Source organism: Paralichthys olivaceus, chromosome 17 (assembly GCF_024713975.1).
Source record: "Paralichthys olivaceus isolate ysfri-2021 chromosome 17, ASM2471397v2, whole genome shotgun sequence".
NCBI lineage: Eukaryota > Metazoa > Chordata > Actinopteri > Pleuronectiformes > Paralichthyidae > Paralichthys > Paralichthys olivaceus.
The window spans coordinates 1,743,019-1,762,070 of record NC_091109.1 but is presented as its reverse complement, the minus strand read 5'-3'; the positions used below and the strand labels follow the sequence as shown (position 1 = coordinate 1,762,070).

Sequence of the window (19,052 nt, the reverse complement as noted above, 5' to 3'; positions counted from 1 at the left end):
TCCGTAGAAAGCGTGCAGCGTTCACGTAATGTTCGTAAAACCGACGATCGGCTGAAGTAACTTTCCAATTTGGGAGTGTTGACGCGTTTCCCCGACGATTTTGCGGACATTTCCATCAGATTCTATTTGTGTTATCATTATAATTGACGTTTTATTTTTGTAATTCCCAGCTGTAATGCATTTTTAGGAATTCGGGTAAAATGAACGTGTGATTAAGCATAAACTAGGCTTAACGTGTGTGCCGGGCTTGAACGCAGCACGGGAATTAAGCTAGGGAGTGTCAACAAGTCAACAACAAATCTGACTCTGCGGCTAAACGTCACACACCGAGTGTGTTGTGCTTCACAACGCACCGCGCAACTCAAAGGTTCGAAACTCAGCGGCGAACAGAGGGAGAACCACAGTTTCACATAGTTTTGCCTTTTTCGCTGCAAACTTGGAAAGTTGACTTCAACATGTTGTCGTCCACGGAGCCGAGGGGCCGGAGCGTCCAGGGGCACCGCGCAGAGCATCGGCCGCAGAGACGGATCCGCGTTTGCGACTGTCGCCCCCAACGCTCCGCGGGCTCCTCCGTGCAGCAGCTGGAAACCTCCGGGACGAACTTCACTGGTTTTCTGCGACTCCTCCACAAAGTAACGATTCATTACTTTACTCACAGGCGGCTGGAAACATAATGTCAGGATAGAGAGATAGAAGCAGGGCCGGGTCTAGGCAGGGGCAAGAGGGGGCCTGGCCCCCTCAAATAAATGTTGTGCCCCCTCAAACTAAATCCCCCAAAATATATTAAATTTCATATATTTTTTATTATCTCATGCTTCTCTCCTCCGCTCCACTTCTTAATGTCTTAATGTCTTGCTTGCCCCCTCAAATATAAAATATATCAAGTTGTTTCTCATGTCTTGTTTCGCACAATGCCCCCTCAAGATTTGTGGCTGCCCCCTCATACATGCCTGTCTAGACCCGGCCCTGGATAGAAGGATAGATAGACTGAGTGGTAGATTGATAGATGGATACTTTATTTATCCAGAGGGAAATTAGACATCCAGTATAACACAAAACATTCAAACACTAGAGCATAAGAATAAAAAAAGGTCAAACTGGGTCCAGAGTAAGTTCACTGCTCTCACAGATCTGTCTCTGTAAAGACGTGTTGATGATGGAGATGTGGACAGTACAAATATTTGAATTATAAGGTGATTGAAGACACAAGTGAACAATATATGTGCTGACTCTTAAAAAGTCACAGTAAAACACTTCTCATTTAAATTTAAAGTTATTTCCCTGCTCTGTATTTAAATGGTATATGTTATCCTTAATACACGCCTACAGGGAATGTCACAATGAGTCGAGTTCTCTGGAAACGATTCTGAAAGTACACAGAGTCTCGCACCTGTTTGCGGAAGGAGAGAGTTCTGATTTTGACCTAGATAAAAGGGTGGGGCTGCCACCACAGACACCACACACATGAAAACAGTGTAGTCAGGTAATACTGTCTGCAGAACTACGAGATCTGTAGGGGTCCTAAGTGTGACCTCAGGAGATCAGACCTCAGAATACAGGAGGACATAGTGCACTGTTGTTGTGTTGATGCACTTGTTATTCTCCTCGGCCAAGTTTCAGTAAATATTTCAGCATTGGACATCGTAGGACTCCTGATCACTTCCTTCACTGCTGAGTTCACCAGCAAATTGAAATTAATTATACTTAATAACAATGTTTTGACTTTTTTTGTACAGACATTTTCACTCCTTTCAAATGAGATATTTGTGGTGGCTACAACAGATAGAACAGTCCTGGATTCTGAAAGATTTGGTGAGTAAATCGGCCTGTATGGGTTTCAATAAATTATAGATGAAATAATGAAACAATCTTAAATCTTTAATAATATATACTCATCTGAAATCCGCTGTGATTATGTTCCTTGTAGAGGAGCTTCAGGATGACTGTACCCTCTACTTGCTGCATCGGGTGGACCAAGATCTCCCCGCGGCGATGGAGGAGCACATCACGTTTACGCCACATTATGACACGTTGATCCAGAGTGGCCTTCATGAGTACTACGACAGTGAGGGCCAGACACCCTTAGGTAAGCGCTTAACTTATTTAAACACCGGTCATTGACCATTCCAGTTAGCATGCTTGAAATGGACAGAGAACTTAACTGCATCTTTCATCACTTGATTTCTCCGTTCGTTTTTCTAGCCTTCACACTTGCTGAGCTGATCGACAACTCTCTGTGGGCCACATCTGAAAACACAGGAAAGAGGACAATAGAGATACGAATGGTTGGTTATGGAGTTGCTTGTAACTTTTATGTTCAAGGATTCGCATGAAGCTTTTTCAGTTCTATTGTCCTCTAGTACGCTATATTGTCTTTTTTGTGAATATAAACGTGACATGCCCGCTTCTCATTGGTCGAGGGGCGGGACCTCGATGACCACCCAGATGCTGGGTTTGATGGCGTGGCAGCTTCTGATTGGTTGGGGGCGTGGTACCTGTCACTTTGACAAACAATGTCCTTCTACACACTAATTTAAATTATGAACCTGAATATGAGCGTAATCTGTCTCCTTTAACTTTTCTGAATTTAATGTCATGTCATTTATACAGTTGAATCAAATCTCTGAGGCAGACCATTATATCGGCAAAATAAAATGACAAATTGCCCAAAAAAACAACCAACGATGTTTTCAACCAATCGCCAATAAACAATATATTTGTCCATTCTCCTGAACCTAGTCCAGATTGAGAGCTCAAATAGCAAAATCTGTAATAATGACCTCCTTCTCTTTGTTTTCCAGCTATTTGATGAAAGTCTGGGGCAACCCGCCATCATTGCCTTAGATAACGGATGTGGGATGACCTCGCAGAAGCTCAATGAATGGGCAGTTTACAGATGCTCTAAATTTAACAGGTCGAGTAAAGAGTATGTTCGGCCTGATCCCGCCCCTCGGAGTCTCAACAGTGATATATCCTACTTCGGAGTTGGAGGAAAACAGGCTATTTTCTACATCGGAGACTCGGTCAGGGTAAGTCGCTTGTGACAATAGTTAAGAATGCAGCATCACTACATTTGCAAACCCAGTAACAAAGACAAGAAAATGTGTTTTTTCTTTTCCTTTTGTCCGTATTTTGTTTAGATTGAATAATTAGAGAACATGTTCAAAAAAAATTCTGCAGACATTTTCAGGCCCCCCCGAGTAAAAAACCCGCAGAAAGTCCAAAGTGGCTGATGTGAGAACACGGTACAGCAGGAGATCTCGCAGGGTTCCCCCCCGATCGAGTTAGCGTGTTGATGACGTTTCTAACACGTGACCGACGCACAAATGAGCCCTGAAACATGCAAACAGAAAACAAATACATCTGGATAAATAAGCGATGTCCCGTCGTAGAAGACGTTGGCATGGATGTGGTGTGAAGAAAAGCACGTGGTCTTTGCTGCGGAATTTATGTGTTGGGTTCTTCCTGTCTGAATGAGACCTGAGCAGGTGTAATAATAACATGTTGCAATTTTTTTACTTTCACCAGATGATCACCAAACCAGTCGACTGTCCAGATGTTCATGAGCTGGTTTTGTCAAAAGAAGATTTTAAGAGAAAAGAACAGAACAAAGAGTATGTTTACCAGAGCGTCATCAGAAACAGGAAGGTAAACTTTCTTTTTTAAATTCTCTGTTCAGATTAATTCAAAGCATTTCTTTTTTTGATTCAAAATGAAGATGATCATGACTTTCAGTTCTCTGTGGTAACATCTGTGATGTTTCATCCTCCTCCTGCAGCCCGGCGACCCTTCACACGTGATTAAAAACAGCGAGTGCTTCCTCCGTTCTTTAATCGCTGAGGAAAATGGGAAGAAAAGCTTCACAGCTGTGGTCATCACAGGGATCAAGCCACAGCATATTAACTTTCTGAAGCACAGTTTCAACGTGCTGACCAGACAACTAGCGTGAGTTATTTCCCCATAATCCTCCACAACGATAATCCAAAGTATTAACAAGCCCCAAATTTTCTTATTCAAATGTTTCTTCTTTGTTTCAGTCACACGTATCACTATTACATACATGGAGTCAATGGAAATGACCCAAGCAGCAGCTCCACAAACTCGGATTGTTTGAAGATTGACATTCAGGTGAGAATGTTGGTCTTAAACAGTTTAAAAGTGGAGGAGAGAGTTTTCTCCTCCTCCACAGCCTGTTGAGGGGAATTCTTACCATTTGCCTGCCGTCTTTAAATCAGGTCACCTTGCGGGAAAAGCCTCCCAAATTACCCCGTGTGGTGAATCTTCGGAAAATCGATGACGACATGCAGAGTCTTTACATAAAAGCTGCCGCAGACACGTTTGAGTTTAAGGCCACCACCGGAGTCAACGCCGGCACAGTGGAGGGAATCATTCGCTATCATCCCTTCCTTTACGACAAGGAGACATACCCTGAAGACCCGCTAGGTATTGTAATGTTTTTAAATAGTCAACATACTTTGATGAATGACAGCTTTGGAGAAAATTGTAGATTTCATCATTTGTTTCTTCAGCACCTCCTGATGAAGAAGATAACGATAGTGAGTCTGGGGTCCAGCATCAGGCAAGAGGCAAGAGGCCGATCTTTGAGTGTTTCTGGAATGGACGCCTCATACCCTACACCACAGTAGAGGAGTAAATGCTCTAATGATTGTCTTTCTTTTTTTTTTTTATTACCATTTTAACTGTGAAAGAATTTGAGCTCAACATGGATTTTGGGGGGGCTGGTGGCAATACCGATTCTAATTCTTTCGTTCGAGAGTCTTAGATCTGCCAAAATATAAATATGCATTTATTAAAATTAATTCTTTGAATTTTAGTTTGCAGGATTACGCAAAAACTGAAGTAATCTGCAAATTACAGATTCACACATCCTTTGTGGTCGTCTGCAATGGATGCCAGGCCAGGGATGTCTGTAGCACAGATATGTCTGTGAACGACTAAATTATTTATTGCTTAGGCTCTAAAAATGACTGACACTTCTGTGTAGAGTGAAATATCTTTCCACGAGGTTCAGATTTCTCTCAAGTCTTTAATGGTTTATAAAAGTCACAGAGAATGAGCTGTATCTTGTGGTTTTGTGCTAATGAGATCAGTTTCTCCCATTGCGGCCCCGCGCCTGCTTTGTGTACATGTTAGCTGGTTTTCTCATTTCTCATTGTTGCAGGTTTGACTGGTGTGCGTGGAACGTGAAAGCAATAAAGGTGCCCAAAGACTGTTACAGCCGCTTTTCAGGAGTACTCTTCACTAATGACAAATTCCAGGTCACCACGAACAAGCTCACTTTCATGGACCTGGAGCAGAAAGTGAAGAGCAAGGACACTATCTTCACACGAGTTGTTAAAGGACAGGTGATCATACACATATTCTCTTTTTCTATCAGACAGACACTTTGTCTGAGTTTGTGGTCGTTGAGCTTCTTTGAGTTAAAGTAGTAAAACCTTCCACAGGAACAAAGAAGTAACATACAGAGGGAGTTCACACAGTGGCTAATAAACTGTCATGAGAATTTGGACAAGCAAGTGAAGTTCCTCGGCTTCGAGAAGATTGTAACTCTACCAGATATGCCCTCGAAGAAAATGCAGCATCCCTGGGCGAAGTTCTCCGCCATCGAATGGGACGGCAAAATATACAGAACAGGCCAACTTGTGAGCATGTTTTATGTAACATACTGAAAGTGTATTCTGATTGTTCTGTACTCTACTTTATATCGATGCGTACACACATTTTCACACAGGTGAAGTCTCAGAAAACGCAGCCAATTGTGCATGGCACCGTGCTCCAGTTTTTGCTGTATGGAGAACATGACAGAGACGTCTTTGCCACAGGAGGACAGGTTGAAGTTCGTCTGGTAAGGAAGGCATCGGGGAGTTTTATATTTTAAAGAGTCTGCAACGTATTTCTGCCTCTGGAGGTTTTGTTGCATAACAGTCATTTCTTACCCGGTCTACACTACTTTTTTTTTTTTTTTAACGGTTATTTAAAAAAAATCTTCCCTCACGAGACCTTGCTGTACAAAATATTTCCACCCAGACGGGATGGATGCACAGAAACCAGAGTTTTTAAAAATCTAAGCTTTGGAAGGTGTTTGTAAAAGCCTTTGTTTTAATTGTACTATTTAACATGAGACAAACAAACAAATCTGTTTCCTAGGAACCCAGAGCACTTTACAACAAGAACAAGACCATACCCATTTTCAAGATCGACAGGAACGCCACTGACGAAGGCATCAAGAACCACATTGAAAACGACTTCGGAAGGTGAGTGAGCAGCGAGGGAAGCGTTCTGCAGCGCTGACACCAAAATGTTTCCCTCATGTTGTATTTTTCCGTAAATTAGTTATTCAGTAAATTATTGTTTGGTTCCAGGCTTCCACATGAGCTGAAAGTGTCCTGGCCGAAAAGTCACGAATGGCCACAGAATGGTTCTCATCCAGCTGGGACTCCGTTAGGTAAAATATTGTGTTGCCTTCTCACCTCTAACCCTTCACACGCACCCCCAGTCCAAACATCAGTCTGTTTGTTTTGTCTTTTAATATTTCAGGGCCACTCACAGTCGAGATCATGAACAAAAAGAAAGAGGCAATGTCGAGGATGCCAGCAGTGATCCAGGGGACGGTGATCAAACTGAGCGTCAAGCTAACAGTGGTCAGGAACGGTAAGATCGTCCGTGTTACGAAAGAAAGAAATCTTCACTCATGCCTGATGAGTTGAGACCCGCCATTTTATCACAATTTATTCCCTGGGAAATCTGTGACCATGTTTGTTTCCTCTTTCCCACGTAGGTCCTGGAAAGGCTGAAGAGGTTGTCAGTTTGGTTGGCCAGCACTCGGGAAAGTGGGGTTTTGGGTTCAAAAAAATTGGTACGTTTCTTTGAATGTGCCATTATAAAGCGTATAGAAAGAAGAAATGAAAATATAATTTGTCATTTTCATCTTTGGCAGAGACGTTAACTGACCCAGGGAGTTACACACTGGCCCTCAACACCCTTATAAATGACACCGGTGCCACAGACTTTGGAGGCAGAGACCTTCCAAGCTCCAAAATCAGTTTCACCATCACGGGTAAGAGGCGCAGAGTGTTTACTGTCGTGTTTGTTATCCTGACTTAAAGCCCTGATCACACTCCTCCGCTGCTTGTCTCCTTCACAGTGGGTAGAGCTGAGGCGTTTGATTTTGGTGAGGTGCGCTCCCCTCTTCATGTCGGAGTGCCATTTGACATTCCCCTGCAGATAAAAGATCTTTATGGAAACTCAACAAAGCCTCTTCCCAGTCTCCTGCCTGAACTCGAATGCAGGTGGGTCATTATATGCCAGAGGCTGGGGGAGTGATCAGTATGTTTGTCGATCTGCTTCTGTCTGTATTCATCGTCCGTCGATAACAATCAAAGCACTTTTTAGAGCAAAGGAATGGATTCAGACAACGAAACACTGGAGTACTTTGAAACGGGTTCAGGAAGTGTTGTAAATACGTTTGTGACAAAGACAGATAAACCTTCACAGCAGAATAAACAGAGAAAATGATCTTTCACCTGAGTTTTAATGTTTATCTGTTGAATTCATGTCACAAACATGAATGGTTGTAACACTTTCTGTAGGTGTTTCAAAGTAAAAGCAATACAGCGTTTCTGTTGACCAAATCCATTCATTTGTTTAAAAAGTGAAATATTTGCATGAGTGGAAGATGCACGGCTTAATACTGTACTGGTATTGAGTACACAGGACAATAGTCATATTTATGGCCATAATCCATGCAAAGCATATGTAAAAACATTGTGCTGCAGTAGCAGCTCCTCTGCAGAACATGTTGTTGAACTGAAGCTAAATATTGTGCATTGAACAGATGCTGTAGACATGAATTGATATTAATTCCTTTAACATAAATTGCCAAAATAATAAATATGACCCTCCTTAGTGGGTTTTTGGAAGATATGAGGGTGGTAGATCGTGACTCATGTCTGGAATTGAAAAGTGATGTTGTGCTTTTAAGGGTAGGTGACTACTGGTTTAGGGGATATGTCATATAGGTATGTACTGTTGTTTTAAATCCCCACTTTTCTGTGTGCCCTAACCCTAACCCCTGAACCTTCTCCGTTTCTCTTAAACATGTTTATCTATTTATAAGATTACGTGCCCATGAATCTTTTATCATAAACATGAGAGGGTTTATTAGTAATCTCATTCTGTGGCGTTGCTGTGACATTATCATTCAGTGACCTGGAGGTGAGTTATGAGACAGTGGACTGCAGTGGGAGCAAGTTCATCATCAAAGGTGTCAAAGCAAGAGGAAAAGTCCTGAATTACCAACAAGGCAAGGTTAGAAAAAAACCCACATGGTCTCTTTTTACAAGACCAAACTCTGCTGGTACAAGGGTTGATAGAAAACAGGACCTCCATTTTTCTCATGCAGTAAAATCCCAGCACATATTACAACACAAATAAAACTAAAACATCACATCTCAACCCCTGGTCATCTTCTGTTGATTTTCTCCATCCTGCGTCTTATTTTGCAGAAACACAAACTGAGAGTGACCCTGCCCAGCCTGAACAAACAAACACAGACCATCGAGATCAGTCTTCTCCCCGGTACAAATGCATCCATTAATTTTGTTTGATTTTAAATGAGCTATTCATTATTAGAATCAGTGTTGAGGAATCGTTTTGATGCTAGAGATGGTGACAGTTTTCTGTGATACATTAACGATATAATCCATTTTTATTTTTTTTATAGTCCTTATGTTGCTGATTATCTATGTTGTGATTAATTTTTTTTATTTACACATTATATTATTTTATCTTGTAAAAGCATTCAAACTAAGCTAATGATTCATAAAAAAAAAAAGATACCAGCTAACTTACATGGCTGATGTGAAAACTTGCATGTACTGGTTACAGGTTCGAAAAATATTTTTAACGTGCCAAATGATTGCATGAAAAAACATGTCTCGTGTTCAAAGGCTACATAAAAATCCTACTTTATATAGTCAACTTTTTTTGTGATGTCTGATTATGTTTTCCAGGTACTCCCCATTCTCTCCATGTGAAGACAGATGACAAACCATTCGAGATACAGAATGGAACCGCTGCCAGGTTTCACGTTGAAATTCACGACGAGGCTGGAAACGTCACTGCTCACCCCAAGCAGACAGTTTACTGCCAGGTGTGTGTGTGTCCTGTTGTTTTTGGGAAACTGTGTGTGTGTGTGTGTGATTAGAACTTGAACTGCACCAGTTTCTGTAAAAGAAGGACAGTTTTGCTTTTCAGAAGTACCCCCGTAGGGAAATTAAAATTTTAGACACTTTTTCATTTCACTTTTTGAATGTTTCAGGTTGTGCTCATAGTGAACAGTCGTATCTTTACCTCTCTCTTGCTTGAATAATATCATTTGATTAAACATGGCTTGTTTATTCTCATCCCTCCCTGGTCCAGGTCCAGGTCAAGGGGCTCTCGCCGACGACGGTCGACTGCAGCAGAACAGGAGCAGGGCAGCTGGTGACAAAGCCCATAAACCTGAAAATCATTGAGGGAAAACCTCAAAAGCTGAAAGTTAAATTTGAATTGCCTGTGAGTAAAAAAAAAAAAAAAACCCTCAGTTTAACATTTTCTAAAATCAAAACTTTATTTGTAATATGCCCACCCCCGCTTTATTTTTCTGTCAGAGTTGTAGGAATGTCGAGTCAGTCGTGAGGGAGCTGAGTGTGATACCCAGCACCAGAGTCTCCCAGATCATGGTCTACAGTCGGAATGATGAGAGTCTCGTGCTGAGGAACAGTGAGAAGATCGAGTGGCTGGCTGGAGGCTCACTGGAGAACCTGTTCTATAAGCTGCATGATGAGGCCGGCAAAGATGTGCCCATCACTGCTGAAATAGCTTCTATGATGAAGGTGTGTCTGACGGACGCATTTTGAGTCTGCATAGTAGTGATCGTGTTTGACCAATCAAAAGCCACTCTCAGCTGTCAATCATGAAGTTTTACGTCACTTTTACAGCATCAAATAATAAATTCAAAAAAAACTTTAGGAAAAATTAAGACTTTGACAAACATCGGTGTGGTAGGCGCTACTCAAAATGACAGAAACCATCTAGCAATTCTGTCATCCCTTCAGATAAATGGCACCTTAGGTATTAACGGGTTATTTAATGTTTACTTTGACTTAGTTTGGTGCATGTCCCATCCACTAACATGGAGGAGGTGGGATTGATGAATTATGCTGCAGCCAGCCACCAGGGGGCGATGATCAAGATGATTTAGCTTCACTTTTGGGGAGCTGTCATGTCGTCCATCTTTATACACAGCCTGTGATCCTGTCAGATTATGGAGATAAATGTCAGAGGTATTTTATCAGTGAATCAAGTATTTATCAATCATTTTCATTGTTATTTATTTATTCAAGGTTAACTGGACGAGCCAAGTTAATATCAAAGACTTGGTGCAGGGGATGCTGCCTGTCGTTCAGGTGCCCACACAGGTGCAGGAGGAGCGTTTCTACCAGGTCTCTTACCAAGACCAGAGCGTGTCTGTCTCCTTTACTATCATGTAAGTACAAACCCAACTAAAGACAAACTGTTGGCACCCAGTTAATTAAGACTGTGAAGCTTACTAAAGCTACTAAAGTTTTCAGACATGAACTGGAAAATATGTGGAAAATTTGCAGAAAATGTGCACAAAATTGAGTCATAACATTTTCTGGAGTTTGCCTTTAACATATGAAGTACGCGTCACAAGATTTCTAGAATCACACACGTTGACAAGAACAGGAAAATGTTGGAAACATTTGTTGGGGGGCTCGTGTCTGGGTCTAGCAGCAGGACGTAGGACGTGACGAGTAAATGCCACTGCAGAAATCTCTGACATTTGTATTCTCACACACAGCGCTCCAGGAAAATGTTCGGCGTTCAGTACATGTCTTAAAGCAGCCTGATTAACAAGTTGTGTAAAAACCACAATTCTTTTTAACTAAGCCAGGCTAGCAGATCCCCTCTGTTTCCAGTCTTTATGCTAAGCTAAGAAAACTGTCTCCCGCTGTATCCCTTCATCCTTGTATGTTTGGTCTGTAGACCTCGTCCAGATGAACCAGCAAAATTAAAGACGACTCTGCTCCACAACACAATGAAACTGGGTGAAACTCTGTCTGAAACCATCAGTGAGTATGAACCTCATCACACAAAGATCAGATTTTACTCAGATATGGTTTCACCCAGGACGACACACTGCTTCTTTTGTTTCCTGATTCAGACCTGGAGCTTGTGGACAAGTACGACAATGCAACCAAGACGCTAACGGCCACCTGTGTGAACAACTTGACTGTGAAAGCCGAGGGTCTGGACAAAGAAGCTGTCGCCTTTACATGGCAGGTAAGAACTGAGACGCTTGATTTAAGGATTTGTTCACCCCAGAATTTTCCTTTATAAAATAATAATTATAACATTATTTATATAGTACTTTTTAAATCAAGGGTTTACGAAGTGCTTTGACAGAAAAGCAAGAAAAGTAAATATGAGAAATAACAAACAGGATGTGACGAGGAGGCCAGACAACCACGTTTAGCAAGGTAGTGTTCAAATTAAATAAATCTAGAGCTGTGTCAAACGAAAACTTTAACATATAAAAGTATTAATATGACAATAAAAATAAATGAACAAGTAAAATAGAAGGTGCAAAGAAAAGGATAAAAACACAACATCAAAATAATGAATTAGTTTCTTTTTTTTTAAATCTGTCTACATGACTTAAAAACTTGATGACAATAATAAATGATTTATTATTATTATTATAGAGCACTTTTCTTTTATATTTGAGTATTTCTATTTTCTCTGTTTATTCTGCTGTGAACCACAACCTTTATCTGTCACAAACATACTTACAACACTTCCTGAACCCGTTTCAAAGTAAAAGCACTGAAGCGTTTCACTGTCTGAATCCATTCATTTGTTCTCACGGGGCTTTGATGTTTATCGACAGACCGGAAGATGCACGTCAAATATTAACCCCCTCCTTCGCACCCACGCTGTCAAATGAGCGTGAACGCGGCTTTTCTTGCTCAAAACAACATCACATGAGTGGCTTACTTCAATGAAGAGGCTCAGCAATAATAAGTGTGTGTCAGGGTGTGAGAGCAGCGACGTAAACATTCTCACTCTGTGTGTTGCATCAGGAGAGCAGCAGGTCTGTGGATGTGACAGGAATCCGTTTCTTCCGTGGGACCGGCATTAAAAACCTACTCTTCACGTACCAGACCTACACGACGTACCAGATCGTTAATGTGACCGCTGGATACCCTGCACAGCTGAAACTAGTCAGTGGACCTACGCAGGTAAGAACAGGTTCTAATTAGCTCATATAGCTTTTTAAGTTTCGCAGGTTGTTGTCAGGATTGAATCTTAAGTTTTACAAATCTGATTATGCTCATTTATTCTGTGTGTTAAAACAATACAACGTGATTTGTAAAACATGTTTATTCTGTGTTAACAACTACACATGCTGAAAGTGCATGAGTATGAATGTGAAATATATATATAAACAGAAAATACAAAAGCAGTAACAGGTTAAACATTATGAATAAGTAAGAATTGAAAAAATTGCACGATAGCAGGAGAAAACAAGGCAGTGACAAGAAGAAGGTCTTGAGCAGTGATGTAAATGTTTCTAGGATCTGCTGCAGCCACTGCAAAGTCCCATCACCTCTTATTTCAAGCCGAGACCTCAAGACTCTCAGTTTCATCAGGTGTGAAGGTGCAGCTAAATAAAGTCACCCCAGCCCATTTAAAATCTTACGAACAAGCAATGAAATCTTAAAAATCAATCCTGAATCTGACAGGAAGAATGTGATCACACTTCCATTTCCAGTTAGAAGGTGAGCTACTGCATTTTATACCAACGTCAGGGCAGGAGGGTATTTAGGCTCCACTTAAAGTATCGAAAACAGAACGAGAGCAACAAACTTTTCTCCATTCCAGTAAACGTCTTTGAGTCTTTCTCCATCTCTAATAGTAACTGAAGTGGCAGTTCTTTGATTTTGAGGCTCTGAGATTCTGTGACCCAACAAGACCCTTACTAAACATTAAAAGCACACCTCTCTACGTACAAGCCTTTGCAGGTGATTAACGATCACAGCATCCCCACCCCGTTCCTCATCCAACTCGTCGACGAGTGGGAAAACGTCTCTCCTGATGAGAGGGTCGTCGTGGAAATGAAATCTTCACCATCAGGACTGAAGGTTTGTGTGACGAGGGATAAAAATGGCCCATTTACACTTTATAAAATATCACTTATGTGTAATCTAACTGGAGAAATGTCATGAGATCCTGTTGTTTTAGGTGTTGTCAGCTGTTTCACAACCAGTGGATTCAGAAGGGAAGGTCTCTTTCACTGTTAAAGGTGTGAGTGGTCCAAGGTGAGTGTCACCTTCTTTCATTATAGAAAAATGAATTAGTATGATTATTATTATCATATTATTACAATAAAGGGATGAACCAGTTCATCACTCACTTGTTGCTACCCTGTTGTTCCACCAGGGGGTGCTATCAGCTGGACTTTAACGGTTTCTTAAACCACAAACTCATCCCTGGTCCAACAGTGTATCTCACTGTTCTACCTAATCCCAACAAACCTGTGAGTCTGTCAGTGGAGTACAACACCGCCGCAATGTTTCCTGCCGGAGGAACTTTCCCAGGTTTGTGTTTGTATCTTTGGTTTTTGTCCTGACACAACTTGACTGGTTTCACTTGGTGTAAGTGAGTAAGTAAGTGTGTGTGTGTGTGTGTGTGTGTGTGTGTGTGTGTGTGTGTGTGTGTGTGTGTGTGTGTCTCCAGTGTTCTCAGTGACTGTGGTGTCTGATGAAGGAAGCCCAATGACGACTCTTAACCCAGCTAATGTGACCATGTTGCTGTGGGAGGGAGAAGCCTCAAACCAAAGACCTACAAAGACAGTCAGTGATTTCCTAACATACTCGGGGACTGACACCGTTCTTTATTTTCTATCAACTAAAATTTGTTGAAATCTTGTACTTTTCCTCTGTAGCCCACTGAGCTGAAGTGTAGTAAACCCATGGAGAATGAAAGGAAAGACTGTTTTCACTTCAGGTAAGAATCTAATCTAAAAATCTTCTGTTTCAGGGTTAAACTTTAACCCATAAACAATTTTTTAAATGTAAAATATAATATATTATAATAACATCTTTTCTGCAGCGTTTGCTCGATAAAATAAATGATTGACATATGTGTATTTGTGTTTAACTGCAGAGACAAACCAATCCCAGAATCTGCTGGACAGCACACCATCCAGTTCTCTCTGCTCATCGACAAAACAAACTTCCTGCTCAGCGATCAGGTCAGTTGAACCTAAAATCTGTTTCTTCCTGAAACTTTTTCGAACACACAAAGCATGCTGGGAGAGTTTGTCTATCATCCATAATCCCTGAGAGAGGAGACTGACCTCAGCTCTGTGTCGTAGATCACTATAAACGTGGTGGCCAATCAGCCCGTCAAACTGGCGCCCGAATCCCAGCCTCCAGCTCCAGCTGTTTCCTGCTGCACGGACATTACAAACCGAACACTGCTGCAGAATATGACTCTGAGGATAATGGTAAAAAAAGAAGATTCTAAGGATTTCAGTCAGACGACATGAACCAGATGATAAACCACTAAAATGTTGCCTCAATGTTTCTCAGGACTCCTACGGAAACCCAGCAGGGAAGGACCTGGGCGGCCAAGTGATCGTTTCTATAATCAACTGTAGCGGTGATGGACAAAAACCCACTCCTCTGTTTGAAGGCAGACTCAAAAGATATGCAATTAACCTGGTGGAGGGACAGGTCCACATCACTGTGAGTGAACTGCAACTGTGAACTGCAAAGCCCAACTCAAATATATCGGTGGCAAACCTTCGCCTCCTGTTCACTTCCAATCTGTGCGAGCGAGGAGGCAGAGAACACGTTCGCTTCCTGTGGCGAGGAACAGCGTGACTTCTCGAGCAGTTTAACTTTGGAGAATTTGAACCCACGATATTCACATTCATGTGTGTGTGACCAGGCCCTGGCACATCAAGCTGACAGGCACTCGAAGCAATTAATGTTATCTGCACTGAGTTCGTGTCTCTCTCTCACATGGTTGTTGCTTATTTTCCTAGATTAGACATGTGCAGCGTAAAAAATCAGGGAGCACCTGAAACCATTTTTACTGTCACCACTTTCGACCAGACATGCGCTCTGATTAACTGTTAGATACTTAGCCTGAAGAAGTCTAGTCATGGTCTGCAACGTGTCGGCGAGTTCCTCGACTGCCCATCCAAGCTTTTGTCTTCTTGGTGTTTGGAAAACAAGGTTAAACCGTTAATCCTATGACGAGATTATTTTGGCATTTTCAGGGTCTCACTGTGCTCTTACTGTCCACAGAGGTTGGCTATCATGGAGAACAGCCCAGGAGAGAACGGCAGGGCATACACCCTCCGCTTTCAACCGGACGTGCCAAAGGTTCCCACGGCCCTCGCTCCATTTGAGCTCACCTTCCATTTTTACGACGGTATGAAATAAAAACAAACTGACGCTGACTCAACAAATGTTGTGTTTATTTACTCAGTCACCTTCAGTTTTTGAGGTCCCATTATTGTACTGGAATGTTGGAGACAAATATCTAAAGTCTGGACAAATAAAACAATTTCCAATTTGCTTCACTGAACCTTTTTCTTCTTGTTTTTTTATTGCAGAAGCAGTGAACCAACAGAAAGTGTGTGACCTGCTGAAGAAGAAGGATTCTCTCAAGTCTGCTGTTTCAGCCCATAATAAACTTTTCGATGGTTACTCTGAACTCCTTAGTCTGCTCACAGGTTCGATTCCTACTTCCTCAGTTTGTTTTGAATCAAAGACTGTATATATAGATGGTACAACGGGAGCAAGTGAAGACACGAAGTCCATCTTTATTTACAGTCCATGGTTTAAATACACCACGATTGTGCACATGCACGTCACCTGTCTGTAGCGCGCGTCATCATTTTTGTCTCTAATTGGAATCTTCTTCTGAAACCAGAACAACACCAGACTGCGAAAAACAAAGTGGCCAGCCTGAGATTCATTCTGAACAAGAAGAACATAACAGTAACAGAATCTGTAAGATGTCCGTTCCACCCACAATCTGATCTTTCTACATACGTTTATCCTGAGATGATATTTCTATATGTTTAAATATTTTGCAGATTCCTGCTATTGACAGACTCCTGAGAGAGAAGAGAACGGAAGCAGAGGGACTTCGCTCTGCGGCCAGAAGAGTCTGCTCCATTAGTGATGACTTCAGGGGCCAGCAGGATGTTTTGGGAATGGTAGTGTTTGTACTTTTCTATCATTACAAAAACATAGCAAGTGTGTAGAGGCTATAGTTTGTTTTATCATTTGTACACTTTGCTTCTTGAATGCAGGTTGGTCACTTGGCATACGTGGAGGACGACGCGGCAGCCAGAGTCATCTCCTGGCAGATCAGGGGTGACATGGACTGCGTCATCACCAGGACGACAGCGGCAGCTCGGAGGATCTATGACGACACTCAGGGCAGGCAGCAGGTCATGCCCCTCGACAGCGCGAACCTGCCACAAATGAACAGGTAAACCTCTTTCAAATTATTTTCTCAATAAATAAAGTTGAATGTCGTTGAAAAGACACTGAAAGGTTCAGTTTGCAGCAATTTAAATTTGCATTTGTGTGTTTTCATCAAGTCCCAACACCTTCATCAGTCATTTGAGTTTTGTTGTTGGTGTCTTGAGTAGCTTCCGTGTGTGTGTGTGTGTGTGTGTGTGTGTGTGTGTGTGTGTGTGTGTGTGTGTGTGTGTGTGTGATTAGAGTCCAACGTGAGGCTTCTAAAACAGTAATTTAAAGATCTTGTGCAGCACCTTCTGTAACTAAGCAACACACGCACACACCTACAGTGAATTCCTGCTTTCACTGATTTGCTTCAAGATAAAGAAGTTCTTTACACTACAATACTTTAGTTGGGCTGCCATAACTAATGGTTATCATCAAAATGAATGTGCAAAACTTTCTTTTTATCTTGAAATCTTTCTCTTCTTCTTCTCACGGTATTTAAAAGCCCAGTCATAATGCCTTCATACATCCTGCAAAGTCGTCTCTGCTGTAATCTTTTAAAATCTGAATTTCCTGCAGACCACTGCCACACATAAAAAACGGCCACGAGCTCTTTGAGGCCCCTGGGAACCCGGTGTTTGCCAGAGACCTCCTGATTTACCCAAAGGACAAGGAGAGCTGTGCCACCGGTGAGTTTTCTGTCTTAGATTTCTGCTGCTCAGTGAAACATAACTAACGTTTTTTCTTTTTTCAGTGCAGACTCATTAAAAGAGTACATGGTTTCTATTCAAGGCTTCCCACGTCTCTTTGCTGTTGTTGGGGTATTTCCTTCATGCCCCCGCTGCTCCCGTTGAGCTTTGGGTAAATGTTTCCACCTGGGGTCCAGTGTTATGGGGTTTGAGGGGTCCCTCGTTAGGGGCCCTTTCACTGGAGCAGAAACTGGGCCTCTTTCACCACATTAAAATTATATTTTTTTTATGTCGTGATGATTTTCTTTTTAGTAGATAAAAGTGGGTTCTGCCAATTCACTCAGATGTTGTATTATTCCTTGTTTAATGTAAGAATTATTCTTTGTCTCACTTGTTTACAGGGGAACCTGTATTATTATCTTTTTTTCAGATTTCAGTGAATGTACATATTTCTTGTTGTATAAAGAGTAAATCCGAGACTGTAAATAACTTCCCCACTACCTCCTGTGAACAAGTTGAAAATCTAAGGGTTTTAATTAAGTTTTCGCTCACTTTTCAGTGTTTGCAATCTTCCTCGGTGAGACGATTCTGATCGACGACCTGGATTCTGCAAACCAATACAGGCTGAAGGTGAGTGAAGCTCAAAGACAGAGCAGCGGCAGAATAGAACCGGCCGCTGGTTGTTGATCCTTTTCAAATGTGTCTTTGCTTTCAGGTGGTGCAGAACAGGATCCGGTGTCCAACCATTCTGACCAAGCAGGGGGACAGGATCAGTGCTGTGGGCAAGTTTGGAGGCACACAGAACAAAGCTCCACCAATAACCTCATTAAAAGTGTTCGGAGCGCCCCTCCCACAGCATTTCTACACTCTACAAGAACAAATAGGTGACATCTCTCATGAGTCATTTTCAGAGGTGAACTTCCCGAAAAGTCCAGAAAATTGGATCTGGACATTTTTAAAGTTCTCTTTTCTGTTTTTATTTCTTTAACTGATAGACATGCTCCATCAGTACCGGGCAGCTGTGGAGAAGCAAAAGAAGGCAGAAAAGGATCATGACGACCACTCGAACATGATGAAGTCTCCTCCCGTGATGCAAAAGCAACAAGATAAGGAGAGGAAAGAGAAGCAGCTGGAGGAGATTGAAAGACAACTTAGTATGTTTGTCTACCTGGGGGAAAAGGCAGAATAAATTACAGGATTTTTGCTGTTAATGATGATTTCTCATTGCTCTTTGTTTCATATTCTAGACTCTACAACCATGCGACCACTGAAGCGGGTTCTGGAGGACGCTGCCGGGCCTCTTGACATCATCACAAAAAGAGCAAAATGAAGACTCGGATGGATTAATCCAGCCTGACACATTTTTTATAATAATTGAAATATATCCTTTGTTATTATCATCTTTTTGAATTTTGGGGTTGGTGAAGTTGCTGTTTTTAAATGTACTAACTTGTCTTTTTTTTGTATGAGAGCAAAACTGGTCATGGGTAAATATTTACTAAAGCACAATGTGTAACTGGAGAACACCTTCATTATAATAAAAGTTTTTATTTACGAAGCTCTCTCTTTCTTTGTTTCCTTATTTCTGCTCTATAATTACTAAGCTGAAACGCACATTGTAAATATAAAATCTGGGCACGCATTTTACGCACGGGATAATTGCGGTGTTTTTTGGGAACAAAGACCATCATTATCCAAAAGTAGGCGTCCGGAAATAATGTAGGTGGATGATCTTGGTTTTTCTGATCCTGGAACGCCATTAGATCTCTGTGTTTGAGTGTAT

General features: G+C 41.6%; 1 protein-coding gene across 1 annotated transcript; it reads left to right on the top strand.

The window, feature by feature from the left end:
- The first annotated feature begins 5 nt into the window (after positions 1-5).
- smchd1 (structural maintenance of chromosomes flexible hinge domain containing 1) lies at positions 6-18,827 on the top strand. The gene is made up of 46 exons (XM_069512721.1): positions 6-632; positions 1,737-1,812; positions 1,928-2,086; positions 2,203-2,285; positions 2,802-3,029; positions 3,529-3,648; positions 3,779-3,945; positions 4,038-4,128; positions 4,236-4,443; positions 4,530-4,650; positions 5,183-5,366; positions 5,466-5,663; positions 5,753-5,866; positions 6,169-6,275; positions 6,384-6,466; positions 6,559-6,672; positions 6,800-6,877; positions 6,959-7,078; positions 7,166-7,310; positions 8,226-8,328; positions 8,526-8,598; positions 9,033-9,172; positions 9,442-9,576; positions 9,672-9,896; positions 10,407-10,549; positions 11,071-11,156; positions 11,249-11,367; positions 12,168-12,326; positions 13,101-13,229; positions 13,330-13,406; positions 13,528-13,685; positions 13,825-13,940; positions 14,033-14,094; positions 14,254-14,341; positions 14,465-14,596; positions 14,682-14,837; positions 15,405-15,531; positions 15,716-15,835; positions 16,036-16,115; positions 16,202-16,324; positions 16,421-16,602; positions 17,160-17,269; positions 17,829-17,899; positions 17,985-18,153; positions 18,265-18,423; positions 18,517-18,827. The coding sequence occupies exons 1-46, from the start codon at positions 456-458 to the stop codon at positions 18,597-18,599; spliced, it is 5,898 nt and encodes a 1,965-aa protein (XP_069368822.1). The 5' UTR covers positions 6-455; the 3' UTR covers positions 18,600-18,827.
- Positions 18,828-19,052: the final 225 nt, after the last annotated feature.